This window comes from Erpetoichthys calabaricus, chromosome 7 (assembly GCF_900747795.2).
Source record: "Erpetoichthys calabaricus chromosome 7, fErpCal1.3, whole genome shotgun sequence".
NCBI lineage: Eukaryota > Metazoa > Chordata > Cladistia > Polypteriformes > Polypteridae > Erpetoichthys > Erpetoichthys calabaricus.
This window is the reverse complement of record NC_041400.2, coordinates 166,655,410-166,683,389: the sequence shown is the minus strand read 5'-3', so window position 1 is coordinate 166,683,389 and position 27,980 is coordinate 166,655,410. Positions and strand designations below refer to the sequence as shown.

The 27,980-nt window shown below is 40.5% G+C and overlaps 1 protein-coding gene across 1 annotated transcript; it reads left to right on the top strand.

The window, feature by feature from the left end:
- Positions 1-125: 125 nt before the first annotated feature.
- Positions 126-27,076, top strand: enc1 (ectodermal-neural cortex 1). Its single transcript, XM_028805676.2, has 3 exons — positions 126-496; positions 6,887-8,693; positions 23,353-27,076. The coding sequence occupies exon 2, from the start codon at positions 6,893-6,895 to the stop codon at positions 8,666-8,668; it is 1,776 nt and encodes a 591-aa protein (XP_028661509.1). The 5' UTR covers positions 126-496; positions 6,887-6,892; the 3' UTR covers positions 8,669-8,693; positions 23,353-27,076.
- Positions 27,077-27,980: the final 904 nt, after the last annotated feature.

The following is a 27,980-nucleotide window of genomic DNA, read 5'->3' as shown; positions in this document are numbered from 1 at the left end:
CTTTTTCTTGTGCGGTATAGAAGTCTATCCCTCCTTCGCCGTCTGATTTGCATACCGGCTCCACCCACTCCCTTTCTGTGCCCGCCTTCTCCTGTGACACAAAAACACACCCCAGCGCCGTGAAACAAGCACACTGAGTAGCTACGCTCACCACATCTCGCTAAGCTTCACCGCAAGCTGCTGCCTTTCTTGCCTCTGGCCGCTCTCGATTACTCGCAGCGGCAAACCACATGGGAAAAGGCTGGACCGGACGAGGGACTCCGAAAACTTTCCGACGGTCCGTGGTGTTTATAAGACAGAGAGAGAGCAGATTCGATCGCAGGCTGCGAAAGGCAATCGTTTGGGCTGCACAATCACCGGGCTGCACGGCTCTTGACGACCGTGAATCCAGTGCACTGTGCAGAAGATCGCCTCCCCCAGCTGCCCCCCAACTCGTCAAAGTGGCATGGTTAAAGGCTGAGAGGATTACATTGAGCTCCTGCTTTAATTCAAGTCGGTGAGTAATGGAGATGTTTTCCTGGCAGCTGTCTCAGTGCAGCCGCGACATCGTTTTGTTTAGCTCACCGTAAGCCTTTAAGACAAGCTGGTCTTTAAACGCACACACGCCGCTATACAGATGCACAGAAATACACATAGTTGACGCCGGGTGTTTCGGGGACTTTGCCACAGATAGCCCAGCAAGTTTCCTGCTCCACGTTGTTGACAAGCAGGACCACGTTTTTTAAGGATGAAAAGCCTCCCTGAGAGATATGCCACTGCATGTCCCTGCTTTGATCGAGACCACTGCGGCTTCACCGCGTGGAGTGGAACTAAAAGATTACACCAAATAGATCAACCGGCAATCTCACTTTAATGGCATTTTATGTGTACGGGTCATCAGAACATGCAATTTGGTGGGGAACTGATGTGATTACAAAGTAGCAGAAATTCAAATTACAAGTGCGAGTATTCAGTCTGAAGATTAGTATTCTTTTGTGGTGAAATCCTAACCTAGCATAGCAGTGGCCAGCGCTATTAAAGCATCGTAAGCTCTGATAAGACAAACGAAGCAGCCCGTGCGACTCATGTGTAAGTTTCATTGTGACTACTTAACTGGCGATGAATCAGAGAGAAAAATTAGGTGATTCAGTAAGACACAATGAAGAGGGAATGCCTAATATTGACTTTGAGTTGACTAAATGCTGTCATCAGACATAGCCACTCTAAGATGTAATTTGATTTAGAAAGGCACATCCGAACGTACATGACTACCTGTGAAGCTGAAACCATAAAGACAATGCCATTCATTCCATCAAGTGAATCATGTGGGAAATATTTAAAAGTCGGCTTAGGTACCAATAAGACAAGCAATTAGGCATTCTTTGAAGTTTCATGTAGATTTTTTAAATTGTAAGAGTTATCAAATCACAAGCAATATGTTTTTCTTTTACATACATTTTTATTCAATATAGGCATCAATGTTTGTAAGTATGCTGTAGTTAAAGATTTGTTTTAAAATAGATTTACAGCTGAATATCATACATGAGCCCACGGTTAGTGCATTGATTTCCTATTTTAAAACACATAATTAACCCTTCTTAATTCATTACATTGACTCGACAAAAAAGTTCCTCAATGAGATAAAAAAAAGTACTGTGTTCTGTCACTATGGTTTGAACTCTAATTAAAAATATGCCACAAATGATCTGCCTACAGTTTTAAAGCTATGCAGTGCTCAAAGATGCATTGCCACAAGTAGCAGTTCACACCAGCATTTTGTAATATCCGTCTATTCAAATATCTTTATTTTTTACTCTTCAAACTAGAGCTGCATGAAAACGCAAGGGAAGATTAGTGAACTGAGGTGCAAATTACAAGAATAGCAAGGAAATTATGAGAAAATTATTTATTAATCATTAGATAGGTATGCAATACTGCATGCCAAAATCGTGGAAAGTACAGACAAAAAGTGTTGTGGCATAGCGGTTAAGGCTTTGGACTTCAAACCCTGTGGTTGTGGAGTCAAATCCCACGGCTGACACAGTGTGACCCTGAGCAAGTCACTTCACCTGCCTGTGCTCCTACTGGAAAAACACAAGAAATGTAGCCAATTGTAAATCAAATGCTGTAAATCACCTTGGATAAAGGCAACAACCACATAATAAGTAATAATAAGCCGAAAGGAACTAAATCAGACCGAGAAAGGGTGCAATAATAGATATGAGAAAAACATTTATTAATAATTAGATAGATATGAAACACTGTATACCAAAATAACAAACTAGGAGAAAACGTAAATATATAGTAAATATATAAATAGAAAGAAATGGAAAAGTAGATTATTTAAGATAGATTAAAGGTGTTATTATAGGTAAACACATTGGAAGAAAGGGTGATGTAATAATACAGATGAAAGGTGTTATGATAAACAGATATATAAATTCAAATGCACTATATTGTTATTTGAAAAGTGTGGTGATAGAATGACAGACAGATGGTAGGTCCTTTAATACACACAGCAGTTAGACAGACATACTTAAAAGTACTAATGTATTTTATATTTATTAGAAGTGCTGGCATGCAAAGGCAGATACATATAGTGAGGTAGATAAAAAAAGGTGAAAGGCACTATATAAGACAAATGGACGGTGCTATGGTAGATTGATTTGGCACTATATAATAATACAGACATGCAAACTATTATATAAAATCAATAGATAGGGATTAGAAAATGGATGGGCAGACATTTGATTTAATAATGCTATTAGTATTACTAATGTGCTACACTATACTATTTATTACAGAGTATGTTCTATATAATGAGAACCAGAGTATGTGCATTACTAATATATCATGTAGTACTAGGAGTGCCACCTGTCTAAGTCAGGCTGAATTCTAAGTAATCAGTGTGGACCTCAGCGTTAACGTTTAAAGTGCACATGTCTCCGTCACTGGATTCGTAAAGGCAGTGTTAATGTTGTGTGATGCGCCATCTTTTGGAACGACACAGACATAGCAAGCAGACAGACACACAAACACTTGTCCTTTTATTAAGATGGATATTAACAAGAACCATGTGCATTACTAATAACATGTACTATTTAAAAAAAATAGAATGCGAAGCCAAAATATACACAACCACATGCACTTGTATGCATCCTGAACAATGCACTGTCATTGCATAAAGTATCTCATTACCGTGTGTTGATCTAGTACTGCTCTCTAATGTTTCTGTACGACTTGCACAAACTGATGACTTCTTAGCTGCATCTTTTTAACACAAAGTATTAGTTAGTTCTGTCTTTGCTCTCTTGTGCTAGTTTGCTGTCCAACTGTTTTATTGTCTTTCATGTTAACCCACTGAGTATCCTCTCCAGCCAGGTAAAAAAGTTTGGAGTGGATTACAATTTCATATTGTTATACTGATCCAACACTGTCAATGTTTGTCTGTAGCTCATCTGGTGTCAGTGGTATCATTGAGCACTTAACTTCTTTGTAAACAGTATTACTATGAAAGCAAAATCAAACAATAGACTGATAAAAGAGTAAATATGAGTGGGGGGCTTGGTGTTGTTGGTAAGCGGAGAGAGCAGTTCATCAATAAAACAAGGACAGATATGGACACACAGTGATAATGCTGATGACTAGGATTAGGAGTTTCAGATTATAGATGAGAATTTGGTGCTTTTATACACCAAGAGCAGAAATGGGTCTGCCATCAAACTGTGAATGAGTCTCCTGGTTAGTTAGCCCTCATAAAACGTATATTTGTAATGGTGGTTAAAAAGAGAAAGTGGCCTAAATTTAATTCCAAAATGAGAAACATCAGTCTTGTAAACACTCTCTCTGTCTCTCTCTCTCTCTTTTTTTTTTCCCTCCTGTGAGCTCATGTATCTGCGTCCCGGTCACTGAAGGGTCAGTGTTGGCTAAGCGAGTGCAAAGCAGTAAATTGTAGAAAGGGCGAAGTGCTGCCTTCCTTTAAAAAGCTTGAGTTTCACTCGCTGTGAAAACGGATCTAGTCAGCTGTTGTCAAACTAGTTGTGCGATGCAGAACTCCAGTCAGATGGCCTTTTGGTGTTCTTTTTAGTAGTAATGTTGAAGACGAGGCAAATGACATTTTAGTGCAGTCTTCCCAGAGTGCACAAGTCATCTAACAATTCTTTTTTTTTTCTTAACCAGTTTTCTTTTTTTTTTTGGAATGGATACAGTGAATGAATGGTCAGAGAGTTTCTTGCACAAGGTCTTTGTTGTTGCCAAACAGGTTTAAAACCACTTCCTTTGTAGAAACTCGTTTCACACTTCCTTTTTCAGTGGGGGTGGCGTTAGTGGTGTGCTATAGTCCAACAGAAAAAAGAAAAAGATGGGATATGCCTTATGTAGCTGTCCTTTTGTCCTGGCAGTTTTTGCACCTAAAACTAACTAACCGTGAAATTACATGAAGCAGATTTCAAAGCTGTGGCTTCTCCTGTGTTATTCACCTAAATTTCATGGCCAAATATTAACTTAACAATGCCAGAGTATCAGGTGGAGCACAGCAGGGCATATTATCACACTATTGCATAATTAATAGGTTCAGTTAATTTGACACAAGTTTGGTTCCACATCAGCAGGGCCACATGGCATTTCATTTTGCACAAAATAACATTTTAATGGCAGCCTGGCGCTCAATAAAGCAACCAACCAGCCCTCATTTGCATTCACATGCAAATGGAAGAGAGTGTCTAGATAAATCAAAACTTAGCCCCGCAGATGCTATAGTGACCTTTCAAGGTAGCCCATCTCATTTGTAATCCCAGTTAGCTTTAACACATTTGTGGCTTGATCTGTATGCTAATAGGGAGTACAAACACATAGACCCGGTGGTCCCTGGAGAGTACTCTCTGGAAAAAGAGAAGAAAAAAAAAAAATTGAAGCCCTGGCTTATCAGCCTCCAGGGCCCCGTATTTCTAGCCACATAGTCCTCTCCAAATCACCGGCTCAAACCTGCCACACTGAGACGCCATTTGATCCTGGAATGTTGTTCCTTCGAAGCTTAAATGGTCAAGAGGTCTTTCAGAGGTATGTGGAATACTGAAGCAGAAAATTGTCGTTAATATTTAGAGGGAAATCTGTTTGTTATTTTATTTTATCCAGCTTTACATCTGCTTTGGCACAGCTGCTAATGATTAAGCTACAGATTGAATAACAGATGAGAGATGAGGTAGAGTAGCTTGTCTAGCACAATGTTCACACTTTTTTTTTTTTTCCTGTTGTATCAAGATTGTTTGCTCAGCAGCCATACCTGGATGTGAGTCGTGTGTATACAGAGTACGGTATATACACTGATTTCATCCATCAGTCCGTTCAACTAACTAATGACCCACCAACTCTATCTATCTATCTATCTATCTATCTATCTATCTATCTATCTATCTATCTATGTGCATGAGTAAATCACGTATATGGATTTACATATATGACACATTACTGTATGTGCTCTATGATGGACTGGCACCCTGTCCAGGATTTGCTCCTGCCTTGTGCCCTATGCTGGCTGGGATAGGCTCCAGCAGACCTCAATGACCCTGTTCAAGACAAAGTGGATTGGAAAATGACTGACTGATATACTGTATGTACATATAAATGTGTACATTGTGTGTGTATACCTATATGTATCTTATTTAGTTTACTACCATCCTTTTTATTTCGTGTAGTACTGCAAAAAAAGTAACTCAATGTGTATATATATCAGTGTATCTACTCATTTCATCTATCAGTCCAACTAGCAATTATTTCATATAAGTGTACAGTACATATATTTATCATTTATTGCATATGAGTGTAGAAATTTGTAAATAATATGTTCAATATAATATGAGTGAAATACATTTGTATGAGTGTGTGTGTGTTTCAAGGATATTATTCTAGGCATTTCCTTATGTACCTGGTTGCTTATTTGAGGTAGTACCAGTGTCTGGTTCACAGAAAAAATTACATACTCTATATGCATAGAAATGTCTGCCTTATATGGATAACACTGAGAATTGTGCAAATAAATACATATAGTCAGTATATACTTTTAATAAACTATCCTTGGGCAAGCCCAGAAAATAAACTTTAATCCTACACGTTCTTCATGCTTCCAATTTTTCCTTTCCAGCAAAGTTTTCAAGTACTCACAATATAGTTTAAACAGGAACAAGCATTACTTTTAAAACAATGTCAATTAAAGGAAAAACCAGGCTTTTTAAGTTTAGTTATAAACTAGATGCCTATTTAGGTTTTATGGCGATTACATGTTTTGTGTGTAAATTAATTTGAATATTTAAGTCATGTTGATGGAGTGCACACTAAACTTTCAAAATAAATAGCAATTAATGGTGAAAAATGCTACATGCAAATATACAAGTATAAATAAAATAATGGTATGATATAAATTATGATAAATGACAAATATTATATTGCTTATTATTTGGCTGATATAATTGGTTATGTTTCATTAGCTCCCAGTTGAAGCATAGGCACGTGAAGACTAGCTCATGGTCACGCCATATAAATATTGGCATTGGAAAACTGAAACTCAGAGGTTGACGTCCAAAGCCTTTACCACTATGCCATATTGCCTACCTAATAAAATAAAGGGAATAAACACAAATCATACTATTTAATCTAACTTCTGTCTGTCTGTCCATCTAGATGACCAATCATGTCCATCCACTTCCTGAACCCACTTCTCAATGTAATTCTAGTCATCTCAGAACCTATGGACCTCCACCAATTTCTTACAACTTGCCTAGTAGTGTATGTTGTGTTTCTGAACTCCAGTAATTTATGTACAATAAAGACTGTTGTCCGGAAGATCAAAGGATGTGATGTGATGGAGCTTGTTAATATTTTTTTCTTTTCTTCCTTTTCCTTTTCTCTGTAGGATTCAATGAAAATGTCTGTTTACGTCCATGAGAATCGCAAGTCCAGAGCCAGCACGGGCTCAATGAACATCTACTTGTTCCACAAATCGTCATACGCAGACAGCGTCCTCATGCATCTGAATGCACTGCGCCAGCAGCGTCTTTTCACTGATGTTCTGCTGCATGCGGGGGAACGCTCCTTTCCCTGCCACCGCGCTGTGCTTGCGGCCTGTAGCCGATATTTTGAAGCAATGTTCAGCGGCGGGCTGAGGGAGAGTCAGGCCAATGAAGTGAATTTCCATGACTCTGTTCATCCTGAGGTCTTGGAACTTCTGCTCGACTACGCTTACTCCTCACGAGTCATCATCAATGAGGAGAATGCAGAGTCACTTCTAGAAGCTGGGGACATGTTAGAGTTCCAGGACATCCGAGATGCCTGTGCCGAGTTTCTGGAGAAGAATCTCCATCCTAGCAACTGTCTTGGCATGCTGTTGCTCTCTGATGCCCATCAGTGCACTAAGCTGTATGAGCTTTCATGGGGGATGTGTCTGAGCAACTTCCCAGCCATCTGCAAAACTGAAGACTTCTTGCAGTTGCCCAAAGATATGCTTGTGCAGCTGCTTTCCAATGAAGAGCTGGAAACCGAGGATGAGAGACTGGTTTATGAGTCTGCACTCAACTGGGTGAACTACGACCTGGAGAAGAGACACTGCTATCTTCCGGAACTCCTGCGCACTGTCAGGCTTGCTCTGCTCCCAGCTATTTTTCTGATGGAGAATGTCTCCATGGAAGAGCTCATTATCAAGCAGGTCAAAAGCAAAGAACTGGTGGAAGAGGCCATCCGGTGCAAGCTGAAAATCTTGCAGAATGATGGTGTGGTGACAAGTCTGTGTGCACGTCCCCGCAAAACTGGACATGCCCTTTTCCTCTTGGGAGGGCAGACCTTCATGTGTGACAAGCTGTACCTGGTGGACCAAAAAGCCAAAGAGATTATCCCCAAAGCTGACATCCCCAGCCCTCGTAAAGAGTTTAGTGCTTGCGCCATAGGTTGCAAGGTGTACGTGACTGGCGGTAGAGGATCTGAAAATGGTGTTTCTAAAGATGTGTGGGTATACGACACTTTACATGAAGAATGGTCAAAAGCAGCTCCAATGCTGATTGCCCGATTTGGTCATGGGTCTGCTGAGTTAAAGCACTGCTTATATGTGGTAGGTGGACACACAGCAGCCACAGGGTGTCTTCCAGCCTCTCCTTCTGTATCCCTTAAGCAAGTTGAACAGTATGACCCAATAACAAACAAGTGGACAATAGTGGCTCCTCTCAGAGAAGGGGTGAGCAATGCTGCAGTAGTAAGCGTCAAACTAAAACTCTTCGCTTTTGGTGGCACAAGTGTTAGCCATGACAAATTACCTAAAGTGCAGTGCTATGATCCATTGGAAAACAGATGGACTGTGCCAGCCACCTGCCCACAGCCCTGGCGTTACACCGCTGCTGCCGTGCTGGGAAATCAGATTTTCGTCATGGGAGGAGACACAGAATTTTCTGCATGCTCAGCCTACAAGTTTAACAGCGAAACCTATCAGTGGACTAAAGTAGGTGACGTTACAGCAAAGAGAATGAGCTGCCAGGCTGTGGCATCTGGAAACAAACTGTATGTGGTGGGAGGCTACTTTGGCACACAGAGGTGCAAAACACTGGACTGCTATGACCCTACTCTGGACACCTGGAACAGCATAACCACAGTTCCTTATTCGCTGATACCTACAGCTTTTGTCAGCACCTGGAAACACCTCCCAGCCTAGATGTGAAAGTTGTCAGATTTTATAGGTAAGATGTTTAAATATTTTATCGTGTAATGTGGGTTGAATGCATATAATCAAAAATGGAGCATCACTCATTTATTTATGACAGAATTTGGAAGTTGTATAGAGTTATCTTTATGGAATAAAAGAAAACATCTCAGATTTAAACCCAGTGAAAGTGAACATCTTTCTGGGGGACTGTCACAAATGACAGAAATAAATGGAATGCAGAGTATCAAGGTCTCACCGTAATTTAGAAAAATTACAATCACTTTAGCAGAAAACCAAACCATTCCACCACACCCAACTGCTGTGTAAAGCAGTGCCTAGCACAAGGCCTTTCACTTGGCATACTCTGGTCATCAGTTGTATGACCACCTGTCACTCAGTGTGGTGGCTTTTGTTAATTCAAATGTGTTTTTATTCAGGGTTATTCCTTAATGGTTAAAAATGTTCTTTTATTCCCTGAGTCTTACAGAATTTTCTAGAATCATATTTTCAGTCGCCTTGATTCAATTCAGAATGGCTTCATAAGCCTGGGACAACTGGGCATTGGCCACAAGGCTGCAATGAATCCTGGCTGGCATGCCAGTCAAGCATAAAGAATTGCCAACTGATTTGAACAAACACATGATTGGGTTTTGGAAGAGTACCATAAGAAAATGCACTAACACATGGACAAAACATACACATTTCACATAAACAATGAATGGGCACAGGATTTGAATCCAAAATGCTGGATCTATGTGGCAGCAGTGCTAGTGACTATGCCATCACGCTGCTGTACATATGCATGTGTCTATAATATACGCATATAAATATATGTATGATATCAGACCCGAGCATCTATTCATTTTTTTTCTACCTGCTTATCCAGGGCAGGGTTGTAGGTTGTCCTTGGACCTACTTAATCCAATTTAGGGTCACAGAGAGTCAGAGCCTATCCCAGCAGCAGTGGATGCAAGATGGGAATGTGTAAGATATTCAATATTTATACATATCTGTAAATATAGACACACAAAATAGGTGGATACATGTTCCGGTGTGTCTGTCTGGTCACTAAGTCTCTGTTATATACCATTTGGTATGGAATTTGTAAAAACAAGTGGTGATGTTTGTGGTGCACCATCTGTTGGAATGAAAAATGAAATGCATTTTATTACAATATGCATTACAAATTACATTCCAATAGATGGTGCACTGCAAATGTTAACACTGAATACTTCCAGAAGAGAGTATGTGCCTACCAGACACAGAAATCAGCTTATCCACCTTAATAAATGGACAAGTGCCTCTGTGTGTATATCTATGCATCTGTCTGTCCGTCCGGTTGCTAGGGTTAGGAAGAAAAATGTAACAATAATCGTAACGTGTCGTGTTGGGTGGCACACGGCTTGGCTTGAATGCCCAGTCATTGAGGGTATACCGCACTTTCTGTAGATGCGTGTTCCTAAACCCTTGTTGGTGCCGTGACCCAGTTTTTCCCATATAAGTGTATTTGTGGCCCACCACCCCCTTAGCAACTTGATTTTCAGAATTCCCCTTTGGTAAATTCAAGCACGAATATCAGAGTGGGAAGGGGCAACCAAGTGTCGAACAATATAAACAGCAACTCGCAACCCACCGGCAGGCAGGGTTGTGCCACTGTGGTTGAAAAACGCTGCTCCAGGTAGTTTGGCTTCCTGCTATATTCCAAAGACATACACTTTACATTAATTATGCACTCCTCTGTATTGGCTTGATATGACTGACTTGTACTTATAAGAGATTTACAATATGTAGAGAGATGGCTCCTGCCTTGGGCCACATACTTCTGGGACAGACTGCAGCCCTCTGCAACCGTTTGACGAAACAAGTGGGCCTGAGTAATGGATGGATGAGATGCATGGATTGAACACTACATGAATCTGTCGATTTGACATTTTGACTGAATATCTGATAATTATTGAATTATACACTACATTACAGCGCCATGAAGTCACCAGAGAAAATGATATTAAAAGAAAAATAAAACCTAATTAGAAATTAGTCATAATTTACTGACTTTAAAATAAAATAAAAAAAGCATGCAATAAACCTTAAAAGATCTAAAAATGCTAAATCAATTCATATTAGGGCAGTAATAATAAAGCCCCTAATTCAAAGTGCCACACTGATCTCATATCCATGGCCTAACAGTTCAGTCATTTGTCATGAATACTTGTAATAGGCACAGGCAGTCTGCACATACAGTAGCTAATAGTCTAAATGCACATATTTTAAAGTTCTTTGTGAATAATTAACATTCTTGTCTTACTGTGGCAGCTTTATAGTATTATGTGGCTCATGGAATTCCAGTAACTCAGAAGGGTGTGGAGGACACTAATCTGCATGGCCTCTTAGCAATGCCTCTGTATCAGATTTGGATAATGATGTAACTTAATGATTACAATTATTAAGTATGGTTGCATGCTTAAGATCATTAGCCACAGAGTAACACATGAAAATTGATCACAAAATGATTCTGTCAGTAAAAGCCAAGGCTGAGCTCCCAAAAGGAATTTTTATTGGATCCCGGAGTGAGCGGCTCAGGTGGCAGCCCACATGAACAGATGTTAGTAGCCCAGCCATATTCCTGCAAGGCATAAAAATGGAGATGGCCAGAAACTGTGATTGAATTACCGACAGATTATTCGGGTTTAACGCTGTTAAATTTTTTTTTTAAATAAGATTAGGCTTGCAAAGAACATGTGTTTCATTATTGCAAATAGAGGAAAATCTATTCTGATGTGTTGTCTCATGAACCTGAGCTGACTGGACAAGCTCACAATCCCAGTCCAAACAATGTCATCCGCCTCCCGTAAGTTCATTCGGTAACCCCTCTAGGGAGTGCCGCCTTGCCGGGCTGGCCATCATGAATACATTTGTGCCTGCTTTCTTCTCAGCTGTCAGTGGCGGTGGTCTTATCATCATTGTTAAAATTTTATCAAGTGCCTTTTGTAGAGGGAATAGGCACATAGCATTATGGGAATTATTCTATAATGCAGATAATGGAAAAGATACAGCATCTAAATCAAAGAGATAGTGCATGCTGAAGACTTCTTAATGTAAAGCATTTTTGTATTCATAAGTCTAGATATAATTGGAGCAAAGATGTCTGGGGGAAATAAGGTAGCACCAAATACAGTATGACTATTCATAAATATTAAATTACACGCATGCACTTTCACCTCTGTAAGCATATTCAAACCTCTCGACTGGGATAAGCAGATTCTATTTTGAATCTGTTCAGTGGAGTGGGGTGAAGGTAACATTACTTCTGTTGCCATATTAAAGCACCTTTGCTTCACAAGATCATCCATCATTCAGAGCCAATCCTGGCAGCAGAGAACACCAAGACAGCAATGTCCCTAGCTGGCATAGCAGTCGGTCACAAAGCACATACAAGGGCAATTTTTAAGCATCCTGATCAACCTAACAGCTGTAAGCTATGGAAGGAAACTTGAGCACATGGAGGCAGCACTTGGGACGTGGGGAGAACCTGCTAGGCTTGCATGGTAGATGATTCACCTCGCATTTCGCTCAAGGTGGTAAATTATGGATGATTTGGATCTTTACTGTATCTACAAAAGAAAAGCAAAAATCGTGGATGCACACAATCGGTGGCTTGCTGTTTGATTTCCTGGCCGATTTTCTTTAGACTTTCCATGTATGGTAAGAATGTGGATCTTTCCCAGATTCTCAAGTTTAAATATTCAAGTTAGGTTAATTGGCAACTGTAGACTGAATCTGTCAACTTGTAAAGGTATGTGCAGGTGTGTGCTCAGTGATGGACAACACATCACTTTATGCTTCCTTGCACTTGCTAAACTCTGGCCAGAGCATAGATGGCACAAAAATGAATGCCTGTGTCTCTGTCGAAAATCAGTTGGTCACTCTAAATTGATATGAAGTGAGAAGGTATGTTTAGATTGTGAGGAATCCCAAAGCCACCAATAAGCTATATCATCAACCCTCGTTGGTCACTCTAAATTGATATGAAGTGAGAAGGTATGTTGTGATTGTGAGGAATCCCAAAGCCACCAATAAGCTATATCATCAACCCTCTTCATCTTGAGTATGGTTGCAGGGAGGCTGGAGCCAAGGCAGGAACAATTCCTGGACAGGATACCAGTCCATAACAGGTTGAACGCACACACATATATATATATATATATATATATACACACACACACAAGGGCCAGTTTAGCACTGCCAATCCACCTAACCTGCATGTCCCTGGACAGTGAGGAAAAAAATCAGAGCACCCAGTGGAACCCCACACAAAGAGGGAGCATGCAGACTTCACAAAGGAAGGACCTGGAACATGAACCCTGGACTCCAAGTTACAAGGCAGCACCACTACCACTGTGCCTCCCAGCTATATCATATATTGCTACAATGGAAAAAAGGGTTCAGATTCAAGTTTACCTATTTTGATTTTCTTTACAATATCTGTAAATAGGCCTGTGAATGTGTACATTATAAATCTGAAATATTTTTTGGTCCACTGATAGAGCGACACAAACTCCAATGCAAGATCCCACCACAGCTTCATAGTTTTATTTTGTAGGAGTCATAATCTGTTTCACCCAATTAGAAAAATTCATAGTGATTATTTTCACAATATCATTTATACATATGTTTACAAAACTCACCATTTTTTGCGACCAATGCACCGTGCAGCGTTGGTTTCCATCTTAAACCAGATGAGCACCTTGCCATCCTAATATGGATTGTGTGTGTTCAGAAATGAATGGATAATAATAACTTACTCATTGCCAAATTGCAGCTTGTAGGTATTTCTATTTTAATCGGTAATTTTTTGCCGCTAACTAGCAAGGGTACTGCACAGCTTTCTGTGTACGCCTCGCTGCAGCCCGTGGAACGCGACGAAACAGAATGTTGAGGATGGAGCTTAATGTCGGTGACGCAAATTATTAATTTCGCGCTTTTCTTTAAATGGGTATAAGATTGGGCGTTATTTGCATATTTCCACGCCCCTTCAACTCCAGCACGCTGAAGATCAGAGTTCACATGTAAATAACCATTTCACTTTTTAAATGTTTTTGCGCCTGTTCATCGGATATTTGGACGGGCTGTTTTGGAGCCCGCCTAAATCACCCAGCTGAGTTTTGTAGTACTAGGGTGTTGTACCGTGTTAGCCATTATGAATGTAGAGAAAAGCCAAGCAAAATGACACCTTTTATTGGCTAACTAGAAAGATTACAATATGCAAGCTTTCGAGGCAACTCAGGCCCCTTCTTCAGGCAAGGTATGCCTGAAGAAGGGGCCTGAGTTGCCTCGAAAGCTTGCATATTGTAATCTTTCTAGTTAGCCAATAAAAGGTGTCATTTTGCTTGGCTTTTCCCAGCTGAGTTTTATAAACGAATAAAGATCTTCATACCTAGTAGTAATAATAATACATTTTATTTTTATAGCGCCTTTCCCATGCTCAAGGCACTTCAGAGTTTAAGAAAGAACGGCAGGTTATTACAGTATATAGCATTGTACTAAACCAGATAAATAAATAAAGAAGAGTAAGTATTACCATTAAATTTACACAGCAAGCCAAAGTCGCACTCCGTTATTTGACTGTCCGTAAAGGTCCGTGCTTCAGATTTGATCTTAGTATATTATATAATGTAATTCATATCAGTCTCATTACATAGATACATAGATAGATAGATAGAGCACTATCTATGCTCAGTATACCGTCGGATCCCACTAATCTCGACAATTTTTACAAGCATTAATGACCTCCTCTTTTTGGCAGTAGTCCTAGCATTTTTTTTATTAATTGTATTTTGCATCCACTGTATTTTTCTTCTTTTAAAGGTCGCTGGCTTTTAGGAAGCCACGGCAATAAAAGCTGGCAGGTGCCGAGTGAGTTATGAGGGGGTGGTCGGCTAATCCCGAGCGCGATTGAATTGGCCGTTAACTGCGCTGTAAGCAACTGCTTATTGCCTCCCTGGCTCAGGCGGTAGCGCTCTGTCAGCCTTAATGCGACATCAATCTCTTGTTGAGTTTTATGGCCCAATCTTCGGTGGAAGGACCATGTTGACAGGATTTTAATGGCAGGCTAACTGACTGCAGATCCGTTGCAGGCTCATTCAGGAGCGAAATCGGCAGCTCATTGTCCTTGAAGTGCGCGCTGACGGCGGCAAGTGCTTGTGCTGCGGTGGGAAGATAGTGGTCTGCCGTTTTTTCCCATTGTATTTACTTATGTATAAAGCCACCTGCAAATCACAAGCTGTTTTTACATGTGTGCTGTCTATAATTGAGTCCTGCCGTTTAAGCGACTTGCTCGGTGTCACAGAGGGTGCCGCTGGGGATTTAACCAGTCACACTACCTGCATCATTCATGCTTTATCTCAGAATACATACTGTAAATGCCATTTCTTGTGAAGAAGCTGTGGGATCAACAATTGCTTACTGCTGCAAGTCAACCGATTTACATGTGTGGTATGTGAGGACATGTGGGTTAATCATTATTTTATCTGGCACCTTCCAAAATGAGCTCAATTACATAATGGAAAAAAAATGCAGTAAAGAACACACACACAAAATCCCTTATTTCCAATTGTTTCTAAAACTGTTTAGTCAGTCGGTGACCCACCTGTAACCCTGTAATTGGATGAAGGGCTGGATGAGTGCTAAGTGCAGAAAGAGTCCAAATATGCGGCAGCATACTAGGCTCACCATCTAAACCACTTGGACTGAATCGATTGCATTTAATTCCTTTTTTCTTTGCATGTTACAGTACCAGTGATCCTCAACCTTATACAGCTTTTATTCAAATTACTGCAGGGCTCTGTAGGAGACACAATTATTGTTAATCGGTTCCTTTCTAAATGCCCAGCAATGCTAGCAGCTCCGTACAAACCAGAACTTTAAAAGTGGGTGGGGAAGTAGAGAGGGGTGGATTGTTCAGGAATGCACTTGTTATCTGCCATCTTAATTGTTTTTTAGGGCTTTCTATGAATATGTCAAAAAAACAGAAGGTTTGTTGGGACGCTTGTGGTAGGTTGGAAGGAGGTGGATAATAAGTAGCATTTAATTTAACAGAGAGAAATAATACAACTAATTAATTTAATTCAAATAATATAAAGGAAATGGGTAATATAACTAAGTGTGGTACCATTAATAGGGCACAGTCCTGCTAGATCTCTTCACTGTCTTCGACATGGTCAACCACCAGATCCTCCTTGCCACCCTCTCTGACCTTGGCATCACTGGGCCTGCTCTCAGGTGGTGCTGAGTCCTTCCTGTTGGGCAGATCCTACCATGTGTCCTGGTGAGGAGAGTTTCCAAGGGTGCACCACGCAAGCACATGGGAGCCCCAAGGATCATGGGTAGGCCCTCTTCTCTTCAATTTGTATACCTCCTTTCTAGGCCCCTTCATCCCATCCCATGCTTTCTCTTATCATTGCTGTGCTAATAATATGCAGCTGTACCTGTCATTCCCTCCATAAGGCTACGCGGTATCAGCTAGAATCTCTGCACACCTCACTGATATTGCAACTTAGATGAAGGAACACCACCTCCAGCTCATCCAGTCAAAGAGAGACCTTCTTGTTATCCCAGCTCATCCATCTTTTCAGCACCCCACCTTCTGTTTAGCTTTGCTCATTGTCACTAACACCCATCAAGTCTGTACACACTCTAGGGGTGGTAATGGATGACCATCTGTCCTTAACTGATCATTTTGCAATGGACTGTTGGTCTTGCAGATTCACTCTATACAACATCTGCAAGTTCAGACCGTCTCTGACGGAGTATGCAGTGCAACTCCTGGTCCAGGTTTTTGCCTTGTCACATCTGGACTACTGCAACTCCCTGCCGGCGGGATGATCAGCATGGGTCCCCAAGCTTCTGCAGATGAATTAAAATGCAGCAGCATGTCTGGTGTTCAACCATTCGAAGTGGGCACATGTCTCTCCTCTTTACAGATAAGTACATTGGTTCTCTGTAGCTGTGAATATTAAGTTCAAATCCTTGATGCTTGCGTATGGGGTAGTCGGTGGATCAGCACCCATGTATATGGAGACACTCGTGAGTTCCAAGACTCTTTCTCGACCACTCAGTTCTGTTGATGCTTCTGCAAGGCAAATCTCTGCATCACAAATCCAGATATTTTTCATGTGTAGCTCATGGCTGGTGGAACAAACTGCCTTCCACTGTTTGAAATTCTGACTCCCTCAATGTGTTTAACGAGCTTTTGAAGAACTCTTACTTAGTGAATTATTGTCTAACTGTAGCTGTTAGGTTTTTATAATCTAGGAATTGTAACTTATTTGTATTTTGTTCTGAGGTCTTCACTTGTGATGATCCATTTTGTACCCTCATCCTGTAATGGCTGGTGTATAATTCATGCATCATGGCTGCCCAGCGTTCTTTTGACGAGTCCTCTGAGCACCTCTTCAGAAATTAACAAGACACACATACGAGTTGCAGTACCAGCAAAAATATGAATGGTGTGTGTTCAAGTTTTGGTATGTGACGACGTCAGCATCGTTATTTACTATCAATATGTGACAGCAGGCTTGCTGCTCCAACAGAGTCAATCTGCGCCGTTTGATGAATGGTTCAATGATGTGAAGCAAATCCTCAAACTTAAATGCTGACATGCAAATGTTTAGATGGTACCTTTCTTAGGCCATTTCTCACATAGGCAATACAAGCATTGCATGTTCCCCATCATAACGACGCAATACATTTAAAGGTCTCTCATACTGTCTCGACATTCTGTGTCGCTGTTGCAGTTTTTTTTTTTTTTTTCTTTGCAAGTTTGCAACAGCATCAGAATGCAAAAAAGTTTTATTTTTAACATCTTACTTCCCTCAACTCACAACAACGCAAAATGATATGTTACTTTGTCACCGTGATGATTTCTCGCTCTGCCACCTGGTGGAATCCTCCAGATTTAATTAAAGTTCGCGTACAAGTAGTCCGTACACGGCTTGTGTAACAGCAGCGTCTTTGAGCTCACGTGTCACGTTAGCATTACGTATATCCCCGGCCTAACATTTTTTCCCCAAAAACAATCCGCCAGACTGATTTTTTTTACTCGATTTACAATGACCTTTTTTTGTGAGTTGCTTTGGATAAAAGCATCTGTTAAGCAAATAAATGTAACTATCTTCTTGAAGATTAAATGAATAATTAGGACAGAACATTGTTCCAAAACTCTGACGGCGCTATATAAGTGCAGTCTCACTTGTGCTATACGTTGTTCTTTCCAGCAAGATCTCTAGTCATAACATGGCTACCTTTCCTATAGTTGTCTGCTTTTGCCCTGTTTGTGTAACAAATTGTGTGTTAAATTGGGAATCATCATATTAGCCTCTCATTTGAAGTTTTTTTTTTTTTTTTTTTTTTCAGGTAAGACAGCAAAAAAAATTCTTTTTTGTGTTTTTAAATATAAACATCTCGACACTCATTCTAAAAACTCCCATGCATTTGTTCTGTCACCTGCATTTTCTCAAATCGTCGTGTGAATCTTCCTTAAGCCCTCGGGGCTTTCTCTCCCATCACTAAGCTCACTCTTAGAATTCCATCGGCGGCCTCATTTGCATTTGGAGCACTGCCCACCTTGGCAGCAGTTAATTTCAAAGAAAAGGCTTCTTTGTTGCCGGCACTTAATTCTGTTAAAACAGTCCCTTGCTGCTTACAGTGGGACTCGAGGACAATGCCATTATTTTCCCTTTTTAAGTCTGTGGGTGGAGAAAAGGAAGGAGAAATCCCTCCATAATTTTGGGTTAGGAGCCGCTGCGGCTCATATTCTTATTATTTAATTTAGTCTTTCATATTTTATATAGATTCTTGTATACATCCATTATCAAAGACAATGGTGTTAAAATTTGAAGGAATCGGCATTTGATGAATGCCTGGCAGGGCAAATAATTGATTATGCTAGTCAGCTGGAAAAGATCAAACTTTTGAATAAATCAACAATGCTTAAAGTGACAATTTTATTTAAATATGCCATCACTGCACCACACAAATAGAAATTTGCTGATATATTACAAAAATATGACACCAAAGCGAGTTGGTGGCTGACATTTGCAAATGCTGTGCCAGCAGTTTCTTTCATTGGGGTGACACCTCATTTAATAGAGGACAATTTATAAAGCTGCCATGTTTAATGATATGTTGCCATAAGCCTAATTATATTGTAATCAAGTCTGCCCTGTTTAATGGAAGCACACACACTGAATGCAGAAGGTGTTTCATCGAGCACAAAGTGCTTCGCAATGGGAGCCTTTGTATTGTTAACATGGGCTGCCAGTGGAAATTGACTGCTAATTGCTATTGTTGCTTTGTAGTAAAAGACAGATATCCTGATCTTTGCCAAAGATAACAAATCATGCTTATTACTAGGAATTATAGCTGTTTCCGCATGTGAATGTGTGTATGCGGGTATGCGCAAAGTGAGTGAATGTGTACTGTCGCACAAAAGCACCAGAGACTTGTCAGAGCTCATCGCCGACATGCTTGCAGACGTCAACAGCTGTTCATTTCAGTGGGAACTACAGAGGAAAGCTGCCTTCATGTTTGTAATGAGGAATCGGTTCAGTTGCAACTCCAGACTGGGTTAACCGGCAGTGTGACAATGAAAAGGTGATCCACATGAACACAGTCATGCGCACAAACACACAGCCTAAAGACAGCATTTATCATGTCAACAATGTACATAAAGACCAACATAACCTGGACACATAGCTAAGAAAATGGATGGACAGATATAGTCAACACATCATTAGGTGGCTATCGGTGTGAGTCTGTTAAAGTGGGCATGGATCAGGACCAGACTGCACAAGTTCACTCATTTATATCGTTCTGCCAGTACACAGTATGATCTCAAGTAAGAAAATATCTCGTGTATTCATCATTCTGATAACCTTTAATCAAGGGAGTTTACAAACACCAGGATTCAGCATAATTTACAGGTCGCAAAGGTGGGTTAAGTTCAGGATTACAAAATTTGTCAAAGGCAGGGCTTGAATGAGTAAACCTGTGGTTTAAAGTATAGCATCCTAGCCAGTCTACTGTCTGCTTCTAAAGTACAGTATGTAGAAAACATCTTTGGTGTGGGCAGTATATGGAATTAATGCTGATTGGCATCTGTATATCTTAACAATGAAAGGCTCTGCAGAACTTGTGCAAGGCAAAATCCTGCTGAAAAAAAAAAAACGAGACGGTAAATAAACCATTGCAGACAAGCAGCGTGACAAGTTTTTCTGTTTGATATACTTATTACATTTAGTGTAATACGTGTGTAATATATACGTATGTTCATTCCTAAACTCACTCTAGAAATTATAGTTAGAGACACAGGCAGGGGAAAAAAAAAAAAGAAAACAGGGCTTTGCACCAATCCATCACAGGGAACACACTGGGGTCTAACGAGAACCAGAAGGTCACTGAACACGCATGTCTTTGGGGGAATGAAGGGGAAAACTAGAACACCTGGAGGAAGAAATGAAGTCGGAGATGTGGAGAATGTGTAGACGCCACACAGACAACACGGAGTGAAGGACACTTGATATGTGAGGCAGCACACCCACCACTGTCTGACCCATAATACATACAGCATGCCATAAAGTGTATTTGATAGAACATTCTTAAACTCACTTCATCCAATTCAAGCCCGTGGAGGCTGGAGCTTATTCAGACAGCACTGGGTGCAAAACTGTGGCTCAACCTTAACAGGGCACCAGTGTACATATTTTATTTTTTATTTTATTTATATATTGTGTGTGTGTGTGTGTGCTGGTACTAAAATTTTGAATTTGGTATCGATACCAGCTTTTGGACCTTAGTACCGGTGCCAAAACTGTTCCAAAGCAGATAGGTGGTTTTGAAGATGTCCATTATCTTGCTTAAACCCTGGTGTGCTGCACAATTACTCACCTCACAGTATACACCACAGTATACACCACTTCCATCTTGATAGCTGTTAATTGCCAATCGTCTCAAAGCAATAAGGAAGTGGAACATCCCAGTAAAGTCCCGATCTCATCAAAGCAAAAAGTCCATGAAAATGTTTTTCTACAACTGCAACAGCTAAGTGTCGAGGGAAGTGGGAAACTGAGAGGAAAGCTGATGTACTGAAAATCCAATGCTGGTACTGCAACCTTCTGCATGACCCTATTGCATATGTCTCTCTCTCACACACACACACACACACACACACACACACATACAACTAGATAAGCTCAGTTCCTTTCTAGTCACTGTGTAGAGGAAATAGTGAGTATCAAGGGAAGTGGGGAATTGAGAAGAAAGCTGATGTTAATAATAATAATAATACATTTTATTCATGCAGTGCCTTTCCCATGCTCAGTGTTTATTTCCAGTAATAAAACATCCAGAAATGCTACACCAACAAACCCTATTGTGTGTTTATGCATGTATGTACTGTGTGTGTGTGTGTGTATATATAATAATATATAGATAGATAGATCTATTTATCGATTAGATTTTGTCCATGGTACTCAAAACTGGATAAGCTGGTCAGAAAATGAATAGATAATTATTTTATATGTAAAAGATGGCACTTTGCCACATAGGACCTGGCTATGACCTTGGCTCCATTCTTGTCTCGTCACTATGTAGAATTTTCATGTTCTCCTTGTGGTCACATGGACTTTCTCCATGTACTTTGGTTTCATATTTCATCTTGAAAACATGAAATGGTTCGACTGAGTGATGGTTTCAAGGTGGCTCTGTATGAGTTGGTGTTTTCTGGGACTCGATCCAGGGTTACCTACTGCCCCGTGCTTGGTTCAACTGGGAAAGGCTGTTCCTCCTCGTAACTCTGTATTGGAATAAGCAGGACTGGAAAATGGATGGGTGGATATAAGTACTTTTACATGTACAGTAACACTATTAAGGGGTGAGTCTGTTGCTCTTGTCAGTGCAGTGACATACCATCCCTGCACTGAAGAATAGTGACGGTGACTTCCTGGGAGTGTTCCTTTAATTTAGCAGGCTGAGTTGCTTGTTTATCTGCTTCACAGCTGGGCTGATCAGCATGAGTCCAAGGAGGGAAATGACCTGCTGTGGGAACAGTATTAACCTTTTACAACATAAACAGAGAGGGTGTGTTTATATAGACTGTATATTTAGATTCTCTCTCTGTGTCTCTGTGTGAATATGTACTCAAGTGTGAAACAGAATTATTTACATGGAGGTGGCAAATTATTTTGTGTTACTAAGGTGTTAATAATATATTAAAGAATAGGGATTTCAGTTAAATAACATAAATTAACATCTCATCTACATCTTTATCTACATACTCACTCAAGCTTATAACATGCATGTGTATTAACAACCATATGTTTGTGATTTGATGCTGTTAGAGCGACCCTTTGATGGGCTGGTGCTCCATCCCCTTAAGACCCTGAAGTGGGCTTGGCAGTGTAATATGAAGTATGTACATTCATATAATTACAACATTTTTTCATCAGTATTAAACCAGAAGGTGATTTTGTAGCAGCCGATGACAGCGGCCCCTTAACTGTTTGCAGACAGGCTCTTTACACCTTGGAATTGGTGCTAAACTGTTAGGCGGCACGAGTCCATTCTCCGGCGTTACACATCGTGTAGTCAGGTCTGCAGACAGCGTGCCACTTTTTGGATAGCGGGTTGGCCTGTGAGATTTGTGTGGATTTTTTCAGGGGTTTCCCCCCTGAATTAATTCTGTATCTGCAAAGATCCACTTTATTTCAAGGCTGATTATGTTGCCCTCCATTTGTTGCTGCAACTCATCTCCCCTTTATTGTAGTTATATTCAAAAAGTGACGTTGTCATCAACTTTTGAATGCTTTGCATATTGCTGGGGGAAGTACAGTATCCCAGTGAATACATTTTCTGTATCCTCTTTAATAAAACCCCTGTGTGCGTCCAGTGTCCGTGTGTGTGTGTCTTCTGGTGAAGTGCGCATGCGCGGGGCACGGTGCGATGCTTCAAAGCAGATGCTTCAAAGGCCGCCTGACGCGTCACACAAGACAGAGAGGGCGGCACCTATAAAATATCGCGCAGCCGATCCAATCGGATTTCAGTAAATGAGGTAAGACCTAAAACATAAAACATGAAAAATCCAATTGGGTACTGAGACGCAGAGACCAGCTTCCCCATTGTTGTGCAAGTGTTCACTCTGAGGATGTCAGATTTGCGATTAAGAAGCTTGGCCCAGTAAAGTGTAAAGTGTCAGTCGTTGAAGGGGTTTTCCTAAATATACGAATTTTCATGATATTACAATACGATGACTTTTAAAAGTAGATTTATTTTCGCGCACATTACATCAGTTGCTGGGGAGAATCTGCTGATTGGCCACTGTTGTGACAGAAAATTAAACGCATATTACGGACAGCAAAGCCAGTGTTACTGTCAGAGAAAATTACAGGCATTTTACGGAAAATATTTAATGAGGTAAAAGGTCCCTTGCCATTTAATATAGATTGTTCCTACTAATGTTTATGGACTACTGTTCTAGCGCCCGTTATTGTAACGGGCTTAATGTCTAGTTCTGTAATATAATTGCTGATCGCATTAGTGGTTAATAATGTGATATTTCCTTTATTGTGACCATAAGAACAGCAGTCTCTGATTAGCTTGGGCCAGGTAATGATGCCATTTTGTTTTCTTCCCTTACCTAGATGCTGTCCACTGGTCATCAACTGTGAAAAGCTTTCTAAACATGGCATGAAGGATTACAGAATCCCAGAAGAATTGAATGGTGGGGTGGCATTACTTGACTACTCTGGACGCGTTTCCAACGTTACTGAGACCCCCAAACACTTGAAACTGGGCATGAAGGAGCAACTGTTTTTCATTTGGAGCCATTTGCATTATGCTAAATATGAATAAATGAAGCTGTTTTCTTGCACAAGCTGCTGTAATCAACAATTAATGTCACCAGTCATCTGCTCCTGTAGAAGAGGAGAAAAACAGAAGACAGGGAGCTTGCAGTCGGCCGCTCGTTTCAGTGTGAAATTTGAAATGGTTGTCACCTCGCACTGTGACATTGTGAAATGCCAGCACCAGCTGCAGGGTGATGTGATGGCCGCAGGCCTAGGAGCCTGGCCTTGATGTGCTTGCGCACAGAGTAGCGAGCGGCCTGGCAGCCCTCGTCCACCTGGGGCTTCAAAGACTTCAGTGTTTCCGCTGACTGAGAATGCCAAACGTGCATTCGAGAAAAGCAGCACAAAAGACGCGTTTTTTTTGTTTTTGTTTTTTCTAAAGGAATGGAAAAAAATTATACAGGTTTTATAGAATGGAAAAAAAAGTTGGCTTAATGTGTATATTTGGATTTTTATTTATACAAATTCTGTATTTGTTTGTTCCTCAAGGTAAAAGTGTATGTCTTTTGTCTTTTCAGCTATTATATATTTATTGTTTAGTGACCTGTATGCTTGAACAGTGTCTGGAAGTTCATGTATGTAGTACAGGCCTTTTTTTTTATTTTTCTTTTACCAGGCTCTAATTTTGCACATTTTTTTAACGCTGGTATTTTTTTTTTTGTGAATACAATGAAGAGTTTTTATGTCCGCTTTTTCTTTCCCATCCCATTCCCTCCCATTCGTAACTCCTTGTCGTGTATCCATGTAGAGAGAAAGATTAAGCGAAACACCCTGCATGGTCAGGCAACGTTGTTATGGCAGACAGATGACGTTTTGAAAAATGCCGACAACTGAAGCAAAAAGCGTTAAGGGTTCAAGTCATTTTGTTGTGAAAAGGGGCACTCCAACTTTGGTATTGAATTCGGCTGCCATGGTTAGAGTGGAAGGAGTACAACTTCTGCAAATTCTGCTTTAACACAGCAACACTCAAAAAAATGATTCCTGGGGTACATTATTGTTACTCAGCTAAATTAAACTAATTTTTAACTCCAAATGAGAAGTATTGCACATTAATGGAATGAAGCTCCTCCAACGAATCATTGTTCTGAGTGACCAATGACTGGTGAAATTGCAGAAAATGTGCACCATCTGATAAAATTTATTTTAATTTGTTTGCTGAACTGTTGATCACAAGTCACAATATTCCTTCACAGCATACAATATTTGTCTAGCATTGCTTCAACAACTGGATCATCTTCTTGTGCATGTAACAGTTGAGACTTTCAAGTGCTGCATTGATACAGCTTATATATATATGGATATATATAGATATATATATATATATAGATATATATATAATATACTGTATACGTTATCTGTTTCCAATGTGACTTTGAATACGCGATTAATGACATCGTGAGACACAGAGCCTGATCGAGCTAGCCGGTGAAGAGGTGTGCTGTTCTGCCATTCGTTGTCCTAACTCATTTCTTAAGGAGTGAACAGCAGTTACATAACTACTTGTGGTAGGGCCCATTAAAATAGATATATTAAATATTTCATTTAAAAAATACACAGTGACCTCACAAAATTGGAATTATAGGAAACACGAGTTCCTAACGGGGAGGATTCACGTTAACAACCTGCCAAGTCCAAATTACAAATCACAAAGTTTAGTTTGTTTACCTGGCAAGTGAGTTACAGACTGACGGCCTCTTGCCTGTCTTACCTCAAGCAGCATGGCCACCATTAGAGTACAGGTATGTGTGGAAGGATACTTTGGCTCTCCCAGTCTATCTTTCCCGTCTTCATTCTTCTATAAAGTGATGCTCTGTTTATGTCTATTGTGGGTATACGGGAGTCCCAGCTTTTTGCTGACTCTTCTATATTAGAAATTCTGACCAGAGGTCACTTGAAAAGAATGAAGCCTGGAAATGCAAAATGATAGTAGAAGATCTTGGTGGTGGCACATCGAAATTGGCTCTACATGACTGTGGTGGGTGGTGTGCCTTGCATAGTAGTGGCATCCCACCAGAGACTGGTTGCCACATTTCACTTCATGTTGCCACTGTAGACCATGGCTAGTCAAAGCTGTAGGTTTGAGAAGGACTGAATAAAATGGAAAGCGACACTGCTTCATTAATAAGAACAATGCACACTTTTGGTAAATTGTGAAAAGTTTCACTACAAACCCCCCGAAAAGAAATAGACCTCAATCATAGCAATTGTTAGACTTTATCTTTTAATACTGAGACTTCTCTCAGCAATCCATTCTGTAGCCTCCACCAAGAACTTTCATCCCCACTTGATTTTAGGTCAGGGGTTGGCAGATGATAACACAAGTTTTGACGATGATCTTTTTGGCCATAAGGAGTTAGGTGCCTCCCTTTTAAAATCTAGAACAGAAAATATTGACATGGGGTGTGCTTTTTTTTTTATTCAGTGTGTTTTGTTTTTGGCTGCAGCATCATTGTTTCAAAACTCTGATGGGCTGTGGCATCTTATTCAGTTCATGCACTGCCCAAATGCAGCAAGTGTGTGAAATGCACATGTGCATGCCTGTTTTCTCACAGCCCTCACCTGTACTCGTGGGAGCCGATTCAGAGCACACTATTTCCTCCTATGTTGTTATAGTCACTTCCTCGACTGTTTTCTCCTGCAGATGAAAAAAGGTTTCTGCTGCCAAGCCTGCCTGTTGGTGGTTTCTGGCTACTGAGGACGTAAACTCGCACAACCTGCTAGTCTGGTCCAGCAATACAATCAAACATTAGCTACTGCCTGGAGCAAAAACTGGTTGCACCAATTTGCGTGGGAAAAAACACACAGTGTTATAGGTGAACATCAATCTGTATTTCAAAAGAATTCAGTCCAAAGAAAATATGCACACCAAAATAAATTGACCCTTTTTGATTCTTTTTTTATTTGTTTACTTTGCCGATATGTATGTCCACTACGTTTTTTTTTTTTTTGGTCTGCAGTCCTCCCTTAGGTCTGAGTGGGGCTGGATAGATAAAGTTACGCATAGCAGCAGACCCCGCGCCTGCTGGAAGCGTGTAGGCGAACATGAAGAGGTCATAAAGAAAAAGCTCCTGGCCTCTCATTCTCTCCAACCACCGTCCCAATTCTGCACCGCCTCCCCCTGCCTGAACCTGAAAACAATTCATGGTAAAGTGCACTCCAAACCCCTTGGCATCAAATGAGGAGGTTTTTCCCATTTTGGCTGCCGGTTGCCCTGGAAACTCAGAACAAAGAGCAGCCTTCTATTTGCAGTGTAATTGTGTGCTGCTTTTTTTCTCCGTGGGGCTGACACCTGTCTGAGTAAGAGTGATTATGGCTGAATAATAGTCCTGTCCTGACTGAATAGAAAGTGGTATGCATTCACAACTGATGTCCGTGTGCAGAAAATATTATGTCAAAATGTTGGTTTCTTTCTCTTTGTAGACTACTGCGGTTTTAATATCATTTTGTACAAGTGGATGTTTCTTTTTCACAATGTGAAATTCATTGCTAATAAATTTTGAGAGTTTCTCTCTTTTGAAAACCTTGACTGAGCTTTTTTATTTTAAGGAAATGAGCAGCTTATCCAATTCAGAAAGCATGGGGAAGATTTTAGCATTAGGAAAAAAAAACACAATAATTAAGAATGTGGAAGCATCTTTGTTGGATACTGTAAACCTACTGGGCAAAAGTAGGTTTACAGTTGTGAAACACAATTTAGCACTTAGGAGATTGTACCCAAGTTCCATTCTTTTTAGTTAATAAAGCTATTGCAATCATCACAACCTGCAAGTCCTTTAAACAAACTGGAAACCTACTTTAGCCCACCCCTGTATATATACAATGCCCGCCATAATGTTTGGGACAAAGACACTACCCCTCTGCTCCACAGTTTAAAATTTACAAATCAAACAGTTCAGCCGTGATTAAAGTGCACATTGCAGACTTTCATTTAAGGCTGTTTACAATCATTTTGGTCACACAAAACTTTTTCTACATGGTCCCCCCCCCCCATTTCAGGGCACCATAATGTTTGGGACACAGCAATGGCAGGTCTGTTAAAGCTCTCATGTTTAGTAATTTGTCACATATCTCTTTGCATGCAATGACTGCTTGTAATCTGCGATTCATAGACATCATTAGGTGCTCTGGTGATGCTCTGCCAAGCCTGTAATGCAGCCATATGCACCTCCTGCTTGTTTCAGGGTCTTGTCTCCTTAATGTTTCTCTTCAGCATATGGAAGGCCCACTCAATTGGATTTATCCTGGTGACTAGTTTGGTGGTTCTAGAAATTTCCAAGTTTCAGCTTCTTAGCAGTATGCTTGGATCATTATCTTGTTGAAGTATGAAGAGCTGACCAATGACTTTGAAGCATATACTGGATCTTGGACAGATGTTTCTATACACCTCAGAATTCATTGTGCCGCTGCCAGCAGCAGTTCCATCA